Source organism: Narcine bancroftii, chromosome 9 (assembly GCF_036971445.1).
Source record: "Narcine bancroftii isolate sNarBan1 chromosome 9, sNarBan1.hap1, whole genome shotgun sequence".
In the NCBI taxonomy this organism is placed as follows: domain Eukaryota; kingdom Metazoa; phylum Chordata; class Chondrichthyes; order Torpediniformes; family Narcinidae; genus Narcine; species Narcine bancroftii.
The window spans coordinates 44,669,178-44,689,540 of NC_091477.1; the positions used below are offsets into that span (position 1 = coordinate 44,669,178).

At 40.1% G+C, this 20,363-nt stretch overlaps 1 protein-coding gene across 1 annotated transcript in view; it reads left to right on the forward strand.

Annotated features, from left to right (window-relative positions):
• The window catches only part of LOC138743479 (ran-binding protein 17-like), a 726,783-nt gene that overhangs the window by 85,339 nt on the left and 621,081 nt on the right, over positions 1 to 20,363 (forward strand). The window contains exons 4-6 of the mRNA XM_069898924.1: positions 572 to 738; positions 16,637 to 16,702; positions 17,169 to 17,273. Of these exons, the coding sequence (XP_069755025.1) occupies positions 572 to 738; positions 16,637 to 16,702; positions 17,169 to 17,273 (338 nt within the window). The remainder of the gene's footprint in view (positions 1 to 571; positions 739 to 16,636; positions 16,703 to 17,168; positions 17,274 to 20,363) is intronic.

The following is a 20,363-nucleotide window of genomic DNA, read 5'->3' on the forward strand; positions in this document are numbered from 1 at the left end:
TGAGTGGTCTCCAGAGATCCCATAAGCTGCTGCCTCTGACCTCAGAACAGAAGGGAATTTTAACTCAAACTTGCAATAACAACCAGCTGTGGCAGATATATTGCATTTTGGTCTTTTCCTGTGTCAGTAAAGCCCTTGCTCACCTGATCTGGACATTATTTTGGTGCAGATCCTTGTATCTCAGCTCCTCTAGTCTTGCTGCATTTGATCATTTGTCCCCATGCTCCTGATTGGTATTTCACGCTCATTTGTTGAGCTTCTCTTTGCTTTCCTATTATTGCTCAGATGCGGCACAATTCCCCTCTATGTTCTCTTTCCGGATATTGGAATCTGATATATCTCAATTCAGGCACTTACGTTTTTTAGTGTGACCTTTCAATGTGATTTATTTTGAGTTTGTGATGTGATTGCTATTAACTGTTTTGGCTTCATGGATCCTCAATGGAGATGACTTTTTCAAAGGATTGGATTTTTTTACTTAGAGCTTTAAAGTTTGACACAGCAAGGCTTCTTTCCTGCAGTCTTCATCAATTTTGATTTGATTTGTAATTATGTTATATGGTTTTTACAGGGAACTACATATTGAATTATATGGCTTCTTGCCCGAAGATGGAACCTTTTGTAATCCAGGCATTGGTCCAAGTTATTGCCAGGATTACTAAAATGGGATGGTTTGAAGTTCGGAAAGACAAGTTAGCTTTCAGAGAGGTGATTGCAGATGTTACCAAATTCTTGCAGGTAAGAATATGCAGTAATGTGTTGTTGAGATTGAAATTGGATTGTCTCATGCTGTTTGTTTAAATTTAGAATTGATTTGACCTGAACAAAATCATGCCATTGATCATTTCCAGGTGAAATTCTACCAATTGCAAAATTTTTCCAAAATTTTCTGCTATAATTTACCTGTCGTGCATCTGACCTTTCACTGATGTCACCTTATGACATCACTATTGATGTAATTGTTGCTTCTGTCTCTGGTGACATAAATGAACATTCATGATTCCATGTACTGAACTTTGTGGATCAGTCTCTGTAGAATAAGGAGCATGTTACCTGGATCAAAATTTATTGGGATTCTCTGCTGATATCAAGAGATAGAGTCAGAGAACATTGTAACATACTTTCTCTTCTTTGGCTTGGCTTCGCGGACGAAGATTTATGGAGGGGGTAAAAAGTCCACGTCAGCTGCAGGCTCGTTTGTGGCTGACAAGTCCGATGCGGGACAGGCAGACACGATTGCAGCAGTTGCAAGGGAAAATTGGTTGGTTGGGGTTGGGTGTTGGGATTTTCCTCCTTTTCCTTTTGTCAGTGAGGTGGGCTCTGCGGTCTTCTTCAAAGGAGGTTGCTGCCCGCCAAACTGTGAGGCGCCAAGATGCACAGTTTGAGGCGTTATCAGCCCCCTGGCGGTGGTCAATGTGGCAGGCACCAAGAGATTTCTTTAGGCAGTCCTTGTACCTTTTCTTTGGTGCACCTCTGTCACGGTGGCCAGTGGAGAGCTCGCCATATAACAGGATCTTGGGAAGGCGATGGTCCTCCATTCTGGAGACGTGACCCATCCAGCTCAGCTGGATCTTCAGCAGCGTGGACTCGATGCTGTCGACCTCTGCCATCTCGAGTACTTCAACGTTAGGGGTGTAAGCGCTCCAATGGATGTTGAGGATGGAGCGGAGACAACGCTGGTGGAAGCGTTCTAGGAGCCGTAGGTGGTGCCGGTAGATGACCCATGATTCGGAGCCGAACAGGAGTGTGGGTATGACAACGGCTCTGTATACGCTTATCTTTGTGAGGTTTTTCAGTTGGTTGTTTTTCCAGACTCTTTTGTGTAGTCTTCCAAAGGCGCTATTTGCCTTGGCGAGTCTGTTGTCTATCTCATTGTCGATCGTTGCATCTGATGAAATGGTGCAGCCGAGATAGGTAAACTGGTTGACCGTTTTGAGTTTTGTGTGCCCGATGGAGATGTGGGGGGGCTGGTAGTCATGGTGGGGAGCTGGCTGATGGAGGACCTCAGTTTTCTTCAGGCTGACTTCCAGGCCAAACATTTTGGCAGTTTCCGCAAAGCAGGACGTCAAGCGTTGAAGAGCTGGCTCTGAATGGGCAACTAAAGCGGCATCATCTGCAAAGAGTAGTAACATACTACAATTTGCTTAAACACGTTCTGAAGAGTGTGCTATATCTGAGAGTGGGGTTTTTTTTAACCGCAAACAGCTGCTGAGCTACTTATTTTATGACTGTTTCCATGTGATAAAACTGGCAGTATTCTGTTTCTGGAGAATCAGTGATTTAATATCCTTTGATATTGTTGCACCCATTTGCAAAGAGCATATTCCCACATTTTCAGGGACATCTACAGATATCTGTATGGTGAACAATGCATCTGCAGACGAGATTTCTAAAACACTCGTCACAGATCATTGAAATCTTGTGGGATGACTGTGAATAATGGGTTGGTGTTTGGACTCTCCATGCAGTCAAGGCAGATTCACTTTCTGATTTGCTCTTCACCACAGAATAAGAGAGTTAAATCAGGGTTTTCACTTGCAAAGAAATGATTTGATGTGTTTTGATGTAAATGAGGAGCTGGCTTCTTGAGCGGTTTTATGAGCATTACTGGCTTTCAATCAGTCTATGGTGAAACTTGCCATCTCAGCTACTGTACTATAACAAGCTGGATTTTGACTAGGATTTTTAAATGATCAATGCATTCTTTGCTGGCAGCATCTTGATCCTATCACCCTAAGGAGTCTTCACTGCTGGACATTTACAATGTAAGGATGAATCTTGTAGCTATAATGGCAAGGTTCAACTTTTATGACAATCACAGCAGTTGAGTGCCAACACAATGAACCAGATTCATGGTGAGAGTGACAATTGATCTTTTCAAAAGATTCCATTTGCAGCAACAATCTGGGTGCCAGGCAGGTGGAGAGATTTCATTATGGTGTGCTGAATGTGGCTCAGCAAAGGCAGCAATGACTTGTGCAGGAGGAAGTCTAATTTGCAGGTCTATAAACTGAAAATATGAAGAATCAAGAGAAGCAGGGAGATGAGAAAGGCTAAGGGAGGTGCAGAGGCTAAAAGGTAATAAATGGATACAGGTAGAAGAAGAGAAGAGAAATGAGCTGAGAAGTGATTGGAGGAGAGGGCAGAGGGATAAGAAACACACTTATTTATCAATGCCTATTCTCTTTTCTCGATTCTCTCTCTATCTCAGGAGACAAACACTCGACAGGTGTTTTGCACAAACCTACCAACTTCCATAGCTACCTCCACTACACTTCTTCACACCTTGTCCCTGTAAGGATTCTATTCCTTTCTCGTATCTGGACCCAGGATGAGAGCTTCCATACCAGAGCAGGCAAGATATTCTCCTTTTTCAAAAAAAAGTGGCTTCCCCTCAACCATCATCAACTTGACCATCATCCACGTATCCTCTATTACCCATATATCTGCCTTGCCCCCTTTGCCCCCATATGTAACAAGGACAGAATTCTCCTTGACTTCACCTAACACCCCACTAGACTCCACATCTAACATAGCATCTTCTGCCATTTCGTGTCCTTCAACGTGGTCCATTCACCAGACACATCTTCCCCTCTCTGCTTGCTGTGGGACTGCGCCCTCCGTGATGCGCTCATCCACTCCTCCTTTTCCAACAAATGCCTCATTGGCACCTACCCCAGTGACTGCAGGAAGTGCTATACTTGGACATACTTCCTTCCTCCTTCCTCACTACCATTTGGGCCCCAAAATGTCCTTCCAACTGAAGCAACACTTCTTGTGAATCTATGGGAATCATCTACTGCATCCTGTACTCCCTTTGTGGCCTCCTCCACATCTGACAAATTGGATGCAAACTGGGAGATAATTAATTAAGCATCTCTGCACTGTCTGCCATAATAGCGGCAATCTCTCAGCTCTTGCAATGGCAATCCATTTCAATTCCTGACCCCCAGTCCCTTTCCAACATGTTTGTCCATGTCTCATGTATTGCCAGATTGAGACCACCTGCACACAAATTGAAGGAACAATACCTCATATTCTATTCTGTCTGGCCACCCTCCAACCTGATGATGCTACCATTGACTTCTCTAGTTTCCATTCGCCCAAACCCCGTCAACTATCCCTATTTCTACTTTCCTGTTCCTCTGTGTCTCTCTCTCTCTCTTCTTTCCCTCTGTCTTCTTTCTTCCAGATCTGCGTTCACAGAGCCACCCCCTCCCCTTATCAATTCCCTCCTTTCCTGTCCTATCCATGTCCAGTTAAATCTTTGTCCAGTTGTTCTCTATTCCTCCCCCTACTCATTCTTTCCTTCTCCCCAGCCTTTGAATTCAGGCACCTGCCTGCTTTTTGTTCAAAGTTCAGATTTATTGTGAGAGTTCTTCTGGCTATCCACCCCATAGGATAATGATTGTTTCTTTCAGTCAATTTCTGGGAAGGATACCTCATTCCGCAGAAAGGGACAGCATGTACGTGAATGGCTTTTAGGTGAGAAGAGGGTTGCACAGGTCCAGGCACACACTCTTGGATCCAGTGGTATGCTGAGGTCAAAGACGGCTGGAGAAATTCTGTTGCAATGAATGGCTAGACCAAGCTTCAAGGCAAGGGATGCCTTTTCTGCATTTCACGGCATGTGTTTGCTAGATGGCCATTGACCCTACGAGAGGGTTTGTCCGTCCTTTGATAGAGTACGTACACACCATCACATACGACCCTGAGATTCTTTTTACTGCGGGCCAGGCAGAATTTCTACATAATGATGGTGGGGGAAAAACGATGCAAAATATGTATCTTCTTTGGCTTGGCTTCGCGGACGAAGATTTATGGAGGGGGTAAAAAGTCCACGTCCGCTGTAGGCTCGTTTGTGGCTGACAAGTCCGATGCGGGACAGGCAGACACGGTTGCAGCGGTTGCAGGGGAAAATTGGTTGGTTGGGGTTGGGAGTTGGCTTTTTCCTCCTTTGCCTTTTGTCAGTGAGGTGGGCTCTGCGGTCTTCTTCAAAGGAGGTTGCTGCCCGCCAAACTGTGAGGCGCCAAGATGCACGGTTTGAGGCGTTATCAGCCCACTGGCGGTGGTCAATGTGGCAGGCACCAAGAGATTTCTTTAGGCAGTCCTTGTACCTTTTCTTTGGTGCACCTCTGTCACGGTGGCCAGTGGAGAGCTCGCCATATAACAGGATCTTGGGAAGGCGATGGTCCTCCATTCTGGAGACGTGACCCATCCAGCGCAGCTGGATCTTCAGCAGCGTGGACTCGATGCTGTCGACCTCTGCCATCTCGAGTACTTCGACGTTATGGATGAAAGCGCTCCAATGGATGTTGAGGATGGAGCGGAGACGACGCTGGTGGAAGCGTTCTAGGAGCCGTAGGTGGTGCCGGTAGAGGACCCATGATTCGGAGCGAAATATGTATACAAAATAGAGAAATACAAACAAGAAGGAAGTGAAAACAAACTGCAATACAAAAATAAATATTCAGTTATAAACAATATGTAATCTTCATACCTTGAAGGAGGATTTAGGCCTGAAATGTTGGTTTTCTCCCTTTACCTCCTCTGGATGCTGTGAGACTCTGAGTTTCTCCAGGATTTCTGTGTTTTCACCAGACTGATTCCTGGTGACATGTAAAATGACTAGATAAACTTGGAATATACTCATTAGAATTTAGAAGAATGAGAGAGGATATTTTTGAGGCATCTAAAAATTCTGAGAGGACAAGACAGGTTAGATGCAGAAAGAATGTTCCCAGTGTTGGGGAAGTACAGACAAGGAGTCTCAACCAAAGGAGAAGGGGAAGCCATTTTTAACTGAGATGAAAAACTTTTTTACTCAGAGGGTTGTGAACTTCTGTAACTCATGAATGCAGCAATTTGTTGATGCCAGTTCATTAAATATATTCAAAAGATCAAGGGATATGGGGGGAAAGCAGGAAATGGGGACTGAGGTCATATGATTAGCCATGTATATTGAATGGTGAAGCTGGCTTGAAGAGCAGAAAGGCCTTCTCGTGGTTGTTTTCTATGTTTCCATGTTTCAGCAGAAGTCAGGAGTGTGACACATACTTTCCTAGTTATGTTACTTCCATAAGTCTCAGGAAGAAAATCATTTGAGAAAAGTGGCTTGAAATAGCTAGTTTTATTAACAATCCACCTCACAATAAAAAAGGGGTAAGGTCCAAAAGATCAGATAATAGGGCAGATGTTTTATTCTTTTCATCTCCTTGTTATTTCACAACCCTGGACAGGAGTTGCACATATTTTCTCGGGCAGTGGACTCTGGGTGTAAAGCATCCTCCTCAGATCCACTCTGACTCTTTTAACCCTTAGTTTCTAATCTTTGTGTTTGGATGTTGTCTATTTCTAATGTGAGGAAAGGATTCTTGTCATCGACTCATAATTTTATGCTCTTCAACCATGTCCCCTCTTAAGTCCTTTGCTTCAGCAGAAAAAATACCAGATCAAAGTTCCCTGGTCGTCTTATAATTGAGAAACCTCTTTTCCAGTTAACATCTTGATGATTCTCCTCTTTCACATTGTTCTGATAATGTGGTGACCAGAAATGCATACAGTACTCCAGCTGAGGCCTGACCAGTTGGAAAAAATGGAACTTAACCTCTCGTTCTTTCATTCAGTTTTAGCTTCCTTTCACCTTCTTTTAAACATGTTATCTACCTGCATTGCTGCCCAGGTCCTTCTGTTTGTTACTCCTAAAAACCTGAGCATTTATGGTACATCTCCTAACTTTATAGGTACTTTCAAAATGCTACCTACAGTGCTCTCCATAATGATTGGGTCAAAGATTTTTTTCCCTATGTTCCTCCGTACTCCACAGTTTTAAATTTGTTATCAAACAATTCACATAATTAAAGTGCGCATTACAGATTGTATTACAGGGTATTTGTGTACCTTTTGGTTTGACCATGTAAAAATTATAGAACCTTTTATACATAGTACCCTCATTTCAGGGGTTCGTAATATTTGGGAGCTAGCAATGTTTATTAAAGTAGTCATATCCCTTAAATGCAATTATTGCTTGAAGTCTGTGATTCATAGACATCGCCAGGAGTTGAATATCTTCTCTGGTGATACTCTGCCAGGCCTCTACTGCATCCAAGTTCAGCTCCTGCTTGTTTCTGGGCTTATCCCCTCCAGTTTTCTCTTCAGCATATGGAAGGCATGCTCAATTGGATTTAGATTGGTTGACTGACTTGACTATTCAAGAATTTTCTAGTTTTTAGCTTTGATAAACTCCTTTGTTGCTTTAGCAGTATGTTTGGGATCATTGTCTTGCTGTTGGATGAAGTGCTGTCCAATAAGTTTGGAGGCATTTACTTGAACTTGAGCAGATAAAATGTTTGACTACACCTCAGAATTCATTTTGATACTGCCATCAGCATTTACATCAGTGAAGAAAAGTGTGTCAGTACCTGTGGCAGCCATACATAACTAGGGCATAATGTCTCCAGCATCATGTTTCACAGATGAGGTGGTATGATTTGCATCTTGGGCAGTTCCTTTTATGTCTCCACACTTGACTCTTGCCTTCAATCTGATATTGCTTAATCTTAGTCTAATCTGTTCATAAGACCTTTTTCCAGAATTCTTCAGACTGTTTTAACTTGGGTCTTGGCAAACTGTAACCTGGCCATCCTGTTTCTGTGACTTGCATTTTGCAGTATAGCTTCTGTATTTCTGTTCATGAAATCTTCTGCAACCAGTAATCATTGACACATCCACATCTGCCTTCTGAAGAGTGTTTCTGATCTGTTGGACAGATGGTGGAGGTTTTTCTTTATTAAGAAGAGCATTTTTTCTGTCATCAGCAGTGGAGGTCTTCCTTGACCTTCCAGTTCGTTTGCAATTACTGAACTCATCAGTACACTCTCTCTTTATTCCAAATAATTGATTTTGGTAATCCTAAAGTTTGGGCGATGTCACTTACTGTTTTTACCTTTTTTAGTCTCATAATGGCTTAATTGACATTTGTTGGCACTACTCTGGTCTTTATGTTGAAAAATGGCAACTATAGACTCCAAAGGTGATCAAAAGCTTAGAAACAAGTTGAGCTCTCTTATACCTGCATCAATGAAGGAATTAAACATAACTGAGAAATCACAAACATCTGTAAAGCCAAATGTCCTAAATATTATGGTGCTCTGAAATGGGGAAACTGTATAAAAAAAAAATGCTGTAATTTCTACTTAGTCAAACCAAAATTTATACAGATAACCTTGAATATAATATGAAATATGCATGTTAATCACATGTGAATTGTTTGATTGCAAATTTAAAACTGGAGTACAGAGGAAACTAAAGGAAAAAAAATGTCTTTGTCCCAAACTTTATGGAGGGCACTGTATGTTCATATCCATATCATTTATGCATATTATAAACAGAAAGTGAACCAGCATCAATCCCTTTGGAATGCCACTAATCACAGGTATCCAGTCACAAATTGTATTGCCGTATTTCCCATTTCTAAAGGAAATTTGGATTCAGTCTTCCACCTTGTCCTGAATCCCATGGGGCCTTGTTGTTAGTGAGGGAGCAGATTCAATGGGTCTCAAAAGGAAGGACTCTGGACACAGTCTGAGAGCAAATTACTTACAGAAGATGCACATTTGAGAAGATCGCAACAGGAATAAGGTATGTGCAAAAACACACACACACACACACACACACACACACACACACACACACACACACACACACACTGAACTAGTGTATACAGTGTTGTTACATACAATCAAGGAAAAGGAACAATATAATACCCGCCAACACTTGACTCAGTGCAGGCATGGCTCTGCTACTTGGAGACTAACTAAGACGACGCTCCCAACCCTTCAGTAGTGCACACCTTACAAAACGATTTCTCCAGTGCCAAACCACAGAACTCAGCCTGGAGTGAAGCAGAGAGGTCCCTTGGAGATGGCAAAAAGAGAGAGAATGTGCTGTGTGTTGGTGTAAAATACAGTGCTAATCTGTGCTTCTAGCCAATAATGACCTTAGGTAATTTAAATTAGCCATTGGCAAGGTGTGCACTAATGGGTGACCAGAGTCTAACCTTGATTGACAAAGTGATGTGACTTCTGAATAAGTTTAAGACAGGGAGGACAAGTGCCCACCCGCAAAAACACATTCCAGACAAGCAGGGAGATCACGTTTCCTCCATATGCAACAGGCCTACAATTTCTGATCAATTACCAACTCTTTTATTTGCTTTCATTGTTACACAAATATGTTAGCTCTCAACTTTTGTTATTTTTCCTTTGAATGCTTCCCACTGTGCAGATGTAGACTTTACTACAAATAGATGCTCTCAGACTACTATTGCCAGATCCTGCCTTATTTTAATGTATTTGTTTTCCCCTAATTTCCATATTTTTTTTCCATAACCACTTTGGAATATACAGAGCTGTGGTCACCATGTCCATTTATACTCTCTCCACCATGGCAACTACATTTCCCAAAGTCTTGTAATGATCCTTCTCTTATTGGTCTATCTGCATATTGTGTTGAAATGTTCTCCTGGACACGCCCCAAACATTCCTTCTCTTCTGAACCTTTTATATTCAGGCATTCACATTTAAATTAAGTTCTCCACTACAAAAATCCAATTTATTTGCTATTTGCCTCCGTCCTTGTTTCTCTATCGCTCAATTGCCTGTTGACATTTCAGCCAAATGATAACACTCTTTCTGTTCCCAATTTCACCCGAACACCTTCATCCTCCCCAATACTGACGCATTCCCTGACGCATATTGTGATACCACATCCTCTTTTATATATCTTCTATCAATTCTGAATATTGCGTATTCTGGAATGCTTAGTTTTTGGTCCTGCCCATCTTTTAACTGTGTCTCAGCGGTGGCAATGAAATTGTAATTCCATGTATTAGTCGAAGTTTTTAGTTTATCTACTTGGCTGGTTAGACTCATTGTGTAAAAAGTTAGCTTTATCTCAGTTTAAACCTCCCTGCTTCTATCCTTGCTGAGTTTTGTGAGTGCTATTGGGGAGTATTTAAAAATGCTTGGCTGAGGTTGGTAAATTTGGTGGGGATTGTGGTTTGGGGAAAAAAGGGCAGGAAATTAAAGCTGGAAAGGTGATGTGAAATGAATGAGCAGAGCAAATGAAGGCAAATTGTGAAAGTGATTAAATTATTGAAAAAGTTAAAAAGGCACCTCAATCAATATAAAATTTATGGTAAGGTAAATTAAAAATATAAATTAAGACTCCCAGGCCCCTTAGGACCTCCATTTTCTGATTTTTTTTTTAATTCCCTAGAATTTCTTTCCAGAAAGGTTAAGCTAACCATTATTCATTCTACGGAAGTACATGACCATACATTTCCCTACACTGTACTCCATATGTCACTTCTTTGCCCTTTTTTCCAACCTATCCAAAGTCCCTATCCAGAGTTCCTGCTTCCTCAACCACCTCTGTACCTATCTTCATATCATCTGCACTCTTGGCCACAAAGCCATCATTTAATAATTTCCATACAATGTGAAAACTAGTATCTCCAACACTGACAAATGTGGAACACCACTTGTCACTGGCAGCCACCCAGAAAAGACTCTTTATTCCCTTTCTTTGCCTTCTGCCAGTCAGCCAATCTTCTATACTTGTGAGTACTGTACCTTACCTGTAATATCATGCATGCCTATCTTATTGGGCAACCTTATGTGTGGCAACTTGTCGAAGACCTTTTTAAAATCCAAGTAAACAAATTCTACTGATCTCATTTGTCTTCCTCAAAAAACTCCCAACAGATTTGTCAGGCAAGATCTCACCTGAAGAAAACTATGCTGATTCAGCCTATTTTTACAAGTAGATCGAAATTTTAGCCCTTAATAATAGATTCTTGCTAACCACTAAAGTTAAGCTAAACAGCCAATAATTTTCTGTCTGGGAACCAGTCCATTGGTCCAGTTGACTTGCCGCCTTTCAGTCCCCTCAGCTTCCAAGCACCTTCTCATTAGTAACAGTGATTGCATTCACTTTTGCAGTTTGACTCTCAAAATTCTGGCATGTTACTGATGTCTTCTGAATGAAAACTGATGGAAAATACCAATTTAGTTCATCTAACATTTCTTTTTTCCCCATTTTCATTTATGCAGTATCATTTTTCAGAGGTCCTTTGTCCTCTCTTTTACTCTTTAAATATTTGAAAAAAAACTTTTGGTTACTGGCTACCTTACTTTCATATTTTACATTTTCTCCCTTTATTGCTTTTTTTGGTTGTCTTCTATTGGCTTTTAAAAGCTACCCAATCTTTTAGCTTCCCTCTAATTTTTGAAAGACGATATGCCCTCTCCTGCTTTTATGCTGTCTTTGACTTCCAAAGCTAGCCATGTTTGCCTGACCCCTTAAAATGCATAGTTTTTGGGATGAATCATTTCCAGAAATTCCAGCCTGGTAAGGTTACCTTCCAATGATCTTTGGCCAGTTCCTCTCTCATACCACTGTAACACTGACACATCTGACTTTAGCTTCTCCCTCTCAAACTGCAGAGTGAACGTTATCAAATTATGATCACTACCTCCAAAGGGACTTTTACCTGAAGCTCCCTGATCAAGTACAATACATTTTACAGCACTAAATCTAAATCCCACATTGGCTCGACCACAAGCTGCTTGAAAAGGGAATCTAGTGGGCATTCCATGAATTCCTTTTTTTTTGGTGGGGGGGGGGGATCCTGATTTTTCCCAGTCTATCTGCATATTGAAGTCTCCCATGATCACATGCATTCTCTAATTTGAGTGGTAATTTGCACCCAACATCCTGGCTGCTCTTTGGAGGCCTGCATCTAACTTCCATCAGGATCCTTTTACCTTTGCAGTTTCTCAACTATATCCACAAGGATTCTATATCCTCTGATCCTATGTCCTTTCTCACTTAGGATTTGATTTCATTTTTACTAACAGCAATACCATCCCCTTTTCCTCATTGCCTTTATTTTCAAAAGGACATGTATCCTTGGATGTTGATCTGCCAGCCATAATCGTTCAGTCATGTCTCCATTATGCCAACAACATCCTACCTGCCAAATCCTAACAACATTTTAATCTCCTCTATCTTGCTTTGTATACTGCCTGCATTCAAATGCAACATCTTCACTCTTGTGTATAGCACTCTTCTCACATTTATCTCCATGTTGTCCACTTTTAAATTCTTAGGCATTTCTAAACTTTGTCCTAAATTGAAGTAAATCCTTGGCTGGCAGAGGCATCGAGGGGACTTGAGAATGTTGACATCTAATTTTGATAGAGCATTGATATCTTGCTTAATTGTGAAACAATAATTAAGAGTGATTTAATGCACAAAAATGCTGGAGAAACTCAGCAGGTCGTGATATCTGAGCCCTTCATCAAGGTATGAGCAAAAAAACAGACAGGCATCTGAAATAAATGGTGAGGGGGAGGGCGAGGGTAATAAGCACAGGTCCATATGCAAGTCATCAGGTTGATATGGGTGTCTCTCTCTTTCCCTATCCCTTTGCCTCCTTTCCTACATTTCCCAACCCTTCCTGCTCCATTCAGAGACCTATCCCCTCTCCCTATCACTTCTCAGAATTTTTTCTCTTCTGCTCTTATACCCACATCCACCTATGACCTTTTGCCTGAGGATATGCACTATAAATAAATTTAAATGTATTTGCAACATAGTAGAAGGCAATTCTGGCCATTTAAACTCCTGCCATCCAATTTCAGCCAAATTACCTGACAACCCCATACATTTTAGAGGGTGGAAGGGAACCAGAGAACCTAGGGGAAACCCATGCAGACACAATGAGAACGTATAAACTCCTTACAGACAGTGCCAGATTTGAATCTGGGTCACCAGGGCTGTAATAGCGTTCTGCTAACTATTTTAAAATTCATCTTGGCAGAGGTAAAAATTTGCTTGTAAACATAAAGTGCAAAAATATGGATGTTGGAGGTCTGAGCATATCAAATGAGAAATTTATAACTTTTCCACTTATCATTTCTTGAAAAATAGAGATCTTAAAATTTCAATAAACTTTCACACACATAATGTTAGAATGGCTTCATTTTTCTGAGCTCAATAACAGTTTTGCTGCCAGGAATTCATGTAGGATGGCTGTAACAGGCTTATTTCACTGCAGAAATGGACACAGGCCAGAATGGACAGATGATTGGGAGTGTAACAGTTCAGAGGAGGTTTTATTGCATCATGGTGGAGTGATATTAAATATCAATCGTTTGGCATGCTGATTAAGTGAGAACGTGTGACTAATCTCAGAGATATAGTAAGGCTGCCAGACAAACCTTTAGTGCTCTCTTTTCCAATTTAACATGGTTTCTGTGAAATCACTGTTGATAAGAGTATTTTGTTAATATGCCAACAAATTTCTACTGTCATTTTTTATCAAATATATGTTTGCAGATTACACAAATGTTAGAATTTTTATGGATAGTGTAGAAAATTGTCAAGAGGTGACAATAGGCAGGATGCAGAGATGGGTGGAGAAGTGGCTGATCGAGTTCAATCCAGATTAGTGATGTACTTTGAAAAGTCAAACTTGAAGGCAAAGTACATTGTTAATGGCAGGATTCTTAATAGCATGGAGGAACAGGGATATCTTGGGGTCCAGGTCCATAGATCCCTTAAGGTTGCTGTACAAATTCATTGGGTGGTTGAGAAGGTGGATGATGTGTTGGCCTTCATTAGGTGGGGATTAAGTTCAAGAGCCATAAGGTAATATTACAGTTCTGTATAACTCTGGTAAGACCACATTTGGAATATTATATTCAGTTCTGGTCACTTCATTACAGGAAAGAAGTAGAGAGAGGGCGCAGAAGAGATTTACCAAGAAGTTACGAGATTGGAGAACATGTCTTATGATGCAAAGTTAGCAGAGTTAGAGCTTTTCTTTTTGGAGCGATGAAGTATGAGGTGACTTAACAGAGGATAAAAGATTGAGGAGTCAGTAGCAAATACCAGAGAATATCGGTTAAAGATGATTGGAGAAAAGTTTAGGGAGATGTCAGGTAATTTTTTTTTTTTTTTACACAGAATGATGGGTGCCTGGAATGTATTGGAGAGGATTGTGCTAGAGATTGGAACAAAAGATTATTCAAAAGGATGTTATAAAAATAGAAGGTTATGGATATGAGGTGGGGAAGGCTTAGATTGCTGTGGAAATAGGTTTACATCGTGGGCTGAAGGAACTGTATTGTTCTGTAATATTCTATCTTCTATGCATTCTCTCAATCTTACTGATATTTTTCCTGTTGGGAGGCGACAAAAACTGCACACAGGCTCCAAATTTGACCTCACCCATGTCTGATATGAATTCACTGAAACACTCCAACTTCTGAACTCAATACAGGTACTTCAGTTTATGAAGGCCCATGTGCCAAAAGCTCTTTTTATTAACCTATCTACCTGTGATACTCCTTCTAAGGAATTATTAATCTTTATTCCCAGATCCTTCGGTTTTGCTTCACTCTGCCATGCTCTACCATTGATACTCCTTCTAAGGAATTATTAATCTTTATTCCCAGATCCTTCGGTTTTGCTTCACTCTGCCATGCTCTACCATTACAATACAAGTCCAACCCTAGTTCATATGCCCAATGAGCAACTCCTCACTCTTATTCTCATTAAATTCCATCTGGCATTTTGCACCCTATTTTTTTTCAGCTGGTTCCAATCCCACCACAAGTCTTCCTCGTTGTTCACTGCATCCCCAATTTTAATGTCATCTGCAGTATCATGTGGTATTGTGTTCTTGTTATATGGTGACCAGAACTGGACAGAATATTCCAAGGGCGCTGTAGCCAAAGACTTGTGCACAGCCAATGAAGCCAAATATACCAATTGCCTTCTTCATTACCATCTCCACCTATGGCTCTGTTGTCAGGGAGCTATTGACTTGTATCCCAATGAGTTTTCTGAAGACACAATTAAAAAGTTTGTTGAGGGCAGTGACGTGAATGTTGTATGCAGTAAAAACCATGTTATTGAGATTTAAGCAAATGGCAGCCTCAAGCAACTGGCAAAAATTTTGCAGAAAATGAATAGGTAAAAAATATAAAAGTTTAAAATTGGCAGCCCCTAGCAGTCAGTTTACCAATCCATTCAACACTTAATTTCAAGCAACTGGAAAATTCACTTATCCAGCATCTACCAATCCCTATAGGTGCTGGATACTAGGGCTTTTAATGTATATGGATTTTTTGCCAGGCATTCAATGAAGTTCCGTATGGAAAGTTGCTCTTGAAAGTTAAATTGCATGGGATCCAATCAGGGATAGCAGAATGGAAAGAAAATTGGCTTCATTGAAGAAAGCAGAGGACAATGATGGAAGGTTGTTTTTTGGACAGGAGGCCTCTGACTAATGGTGTGTCTAGAATTTAGTGCTGGGAGCATTGCTGTTTGTCATCTATATCGATAATTTAGATGAAAATGTACATGGAGTGATTAGCAAGTTTGTAGATGACACTAAAGTATCTGATATTGAAGATGGGAAAAATTACTTCAGGATTTTAATTGGGCAAGTGGGCAGAGGAATGGTTGATGGAATTTAATACAGAAATGATGAGGTTTTGGATTTTATGATGTCATACACGGGTAGGACCTACACAGTGAATGGTAGGGATCTGGGAGTGTTGTTGACCATAGTGATCTTGGAGTAATGAAATTAATAAAAATGATAAATAAAAAGGATGGTGAAAGTTTGATAATACCTGTATGCAATTGTGTGGGTATGTAGCATTAGATCACAATGAGGTGTAATTTTATTGAATAGAGGAATCGAAATGATAGTACATAGAATGGACAACAATCTGGGTTTGTCAGCCCACGATGTTGTGCTGATTTAAACCTATTCCACATCAGTCTGATCCTTTCCTCCCTCCCTCCCAGCTTCCATTGTTCTTGCATCCATGAGCCCTTTCAAAGAATCACTATTATCAGCCTCCACTACCTCCCCACCTCCTCCAGCAATTTTTTCATGCACCCACCACCACTCTCTGTGTAAAATAAATCCTACCCTGGGATCTGATATTTTCCAAAACTTTCCTCTATGCCTTAACTAAATGTCCTCTGGTATTTGCCATTTCTACCCTGGAAATAAAGTACTGGCTGTTCATGTTATCTTATTTGCCTATTTTAAGTCTCCTCTCATTCCTTGGCATTTCTAAGAGTCCTAGCTTGCTTAACCTTTACTCATAAGACATGCTCTCCAATCCACATGGCCGTCTGTTAAATCTTTCACATCCTTCCTATAACGATCAACCAGTATTGAACACAATATTTCTATTTGTGATCTAACCAGAGTTCATGGAGCTGAAACATTACCCCACAGGTCTTGAACTCAACTAATGAAGACCAGCAAGCCATATGCCTATTTAACAACTGTATCAATTTGTGCAGCATCGTTGAAATATCTGTGAACTTGGACCTCAAGATCCCTCATTCCTCCACACTGCTAAGAATTGTGCCATTGAGCATGTACTCAGCCTTCAAGTCCAATCACACAAATGTTTGTGTATCTTGTTATTGTGTTCCATAAGGTACACTTGTGTAACTAAAACTTGTATTCAATTCCTCTATCTTGGAATTGTTGGAATATAAAATTAACACTGTATTTAAATGATTTTTTTTGTTTTAGGGCAGTGTGGAGCACTGTATGATTGGAGTAATGATCTTGTCTGAACTAACTCAAGAAATGAATATGGTACGCATGCATTTCTTACATCGATGGTATGTTTCAAACATTGTTAGCCAACTTTTCAAGCTGTTTCTCATAATTTAGGGCATATTCATATTAATCAAATTAACAGTAATGGGCAGGGGAAGCAGGTAAATTAGGAGCATAATATGAGAAATTGTGAACAGCTAACAGTGATGTAAGGATTAAAATAGATGGCAAACGATTTCAGTGGAGCATCATTTTCTCTCACTACAAATTTATGAATATTCTTGCATTTTATGATGGTTTGTGTCTTTTTAAGGCAAAAGTGGTGCGATGCACTATTGTAATTAATACATGGTGAATTTGGGAATTGTAAAGTCAAACAAGGGATAAGATTTTCCACATGGAAACAGCTGCTCCTCTGTTCTTTTTAACCCTGAAACAAAAGAAAGAAAATACTTAACTGCAGGTTGGTATCAAGATTCATTCTATGCACATTGTATTGTAGCCTGATTCAACAAGACCACTGTCCAAGCACCGCAGAATTGCTATTTCATTTCGTGATGTGTGTCTACGAGAGATATTTACATTGGCTTGTACTCTGCTGAGGGAGGTAAGGCAATATTCAAGCTGGCAATCAAGAGGAGAAACTTGATTCCAAAATCAAACTGTTGATTTATTGGAGGAACTGATAAAATACAAGTGATACTGGATTGCATTCCTCTAAAGCCATTTGGTTCCTATGGAGCGGTCTCTGTTACTTTACCAGCATCCCAATGCCAGATCCAAATTAACAAGCTTACACCAAGAGAATAATCAGGGAAAAGAAATAGCAGGCAGTGTTTGTGCCATAAAACTGCCAAGAAATGACCATCCCTGACAAAGAATCAAATCTCCTGGTCTATGAATACAATGGCATTAATGCTATCAAAAAGCTGACTTCCAACATCTTGCGGAATTGCCATTGATCAAATCCTTAATTATATTGTTATGAGTCCAGAGGACCCAAAACCCAGCAGCAATAGATATGCTCCACAACAAAGGGTTACTTAAATGAAAATTGCTTTTAATTATCTTTGAACATGAAAATAGAATCAAACTTTAACTTATCTCTATTGACTCACTTCTAATTCTAAGTACACGTGTGTGTTTCAGCAAAGTTCAGAAAAGTTCTTTGGTTCACAGTCCAATCTCACAGGTTGCAGATAATTCTTGTACTGTGCACATAAGTTAACATTAATAAAGTTCACTGGTCTTTGGTGCTTAACAGGTAAATGGTTACCCCTGAAAAAAGGTTCTTGTTGGTTTTCAGAGAAAGTTTTTCTTGTTCCAGGACATCCATCACAGAGTTCCTTTCTGTTTTTCCTATTCCAAGGGAAACATTGGACGGCCAGTCCTCTCCTTTGACCAGGTCGCCTTCCAAAGCATGCCAGCTTGTCCCTTTGGAACCACTGTCTGTGTCTCTCCTCACTCCATCTTCTTTGAGAGCAGAGCCTGTTTTTTCCTGCTCTCTGCCTGCAAAGATCACATGACCTTCCAGTCAGTAAATGCTCTTTTCCAGACAAAGCTGTTACTGCCTGTTACATTTGTTGCCTTTTGCAAATGACAGTCTATCATGAGCCTGAGCACTCTTGCAAAAGCTCCTGCAAAAATTCTGTGTTTTAAAGTGTTTGTGTGTGACCTGCTCTAACAAACCTTTCCCAATTTATCTCCCAAACATCACAATACCAGCCACATTAATACTGTGACTGCAAGAGAAGGTCAGAGGCTGGGTATCCTATGGTGAGTGATTCACCTCCTGATACCTCAGTGGGCTCTGATTACAGCTGCCATTTTTGAATTCAAAGTCATGCTCCTGGATCAATGGACCAGAGCTCTGGTTTGTTGGTCCAAAGACTTAACCACTACTGTACAATATCTACATTGTGATACTCTGGAGATAATGGCATAAGAATTGAAAGGATGCACAAACAGTTTATTCAAGGATTTTTAGGAGAGATGAACAAGCTTGAGTTACTTTGCTATAATTGGAATCATTTTAATACTTGGATTTTTTAATTTTTTCTTTTGATAGTAGAATATTAACAGTAATGTTTCTATACAGTGAACACAACTCTAAAAATGAGATGAGAATTCCTGACCTAGACATCAATTCGGCTGTTGACATAATGTGATATTAAAGAAGGGAAGAGTTATCAAAGGGAAAACACTCCAGTGGTTTTAGTCATACGTCACATAAGAATACAGAAAATAGGAGCAGGAGTAGGTCACCAAGTCAACCAAGCCTGCTCCACTATTCAATTTCTGCAAGAATGCTGGCCCCAACTCCTCTTCCATGCTAATTGCTAATACTCAGAATCATACAGCAAATAGGGAGGCCCATTTGCCTACCTTGTCTGTGCCAGACAAGATTAGCCTGTCTATGCTAATCTAATTTGCCTACATTAGGCATGAATTCCTCTACAACCATCCTGTCTAGGGACCTGTAAAATTTTTTGATTTGTAGTTAATTTTGTGCCTATCCCTTTAAGAAAAATTATTGATTGTAGTGACCATAGTGATTATGATGTCATATGTTGTAGTATTCGGGCAGACGGAAAGCTTGTATCTCATTCTTCGAAGAATCATGACAGATGTGAGCTTGATATATTTTTCTTTGAATTCATCGTAATTCATCTTATTTTGTTATAATTTTGTCTATATTTATATGTTTAAAGTTGAATATCATTACATCATTAAACAGTCTTGTTATGAAAATCTCATTGCGAAGTTATGCAAAATGTTTATCTGTTTTATCAACAAGTTAAAACTACTTAAAGCTGCATCTGCAAAGTTTGGTTTATTGGATTAATAAGATAGTAATTCAGAATATTGTTAATCAAGTTTCTTTGAAGATGACACACTTTGAAATTGGAAATATTAGAACTTGGAACATATCATCTATATTCTTATTCAAAGAAACGTTATTATTGTGAATTTTGTTTGGAAGAAAGGCTCGTAAAATTTGTAGAAGAACTCAACTTGTTAAAAGCATTTAAGCTTTAACAAGAAGTCCAGTTGTCTGTGAGAGTATTCCAGAAGCCTCTGTTAGAACATGTCTGTCTGAATACAAACACCTGTAACCTTGGAGAGATAAGAGCTAGTGGTTTGCAGAATCTGGCAGGAAGCCCAGACGAATGTTTTGAAAAGTTATGCAAACACCTGATTAAAAATGTTTGCGTGCAGAACACAGAGACAATTCAGCTAGAGAAATCCTCTTAAAGGATACAAATTTGTTTACAGTTCCCAGGAACCAGGAGAAGGGGAGAAGACAGGCTGCAGTGTGAAGAATCCAAGATGGAGAAATAGTAGTCTTGTCAGGCTAAAGACCTCGAGCAAACAGCTTCTCTCAAAGAACTGTTGGATCGCGAGTTGAGCCAGCAAGGCAGACCAACGTTTGGCCGAAGATTGGAGCCAGTCACCAATGAAAAAGTAGCTTCAATTACCAAGCAAGAAGACTCCAATAAGGCACTGCAGGCCTCATTAGCTGACTTAAAAGTTAGTGAAACTAATTCAGACTCATTCAGTTGTGTCTGAAAGTTCAGACATGAATGTAGGTGACACTTCCCAGCTTCCAATATTTCTCAATCTCAAAACATGTCACCTTCCAAGAGAAGTAAGCTTCGATATTCCAAATTGTATCTTATTCATCCAAGTAAATCAA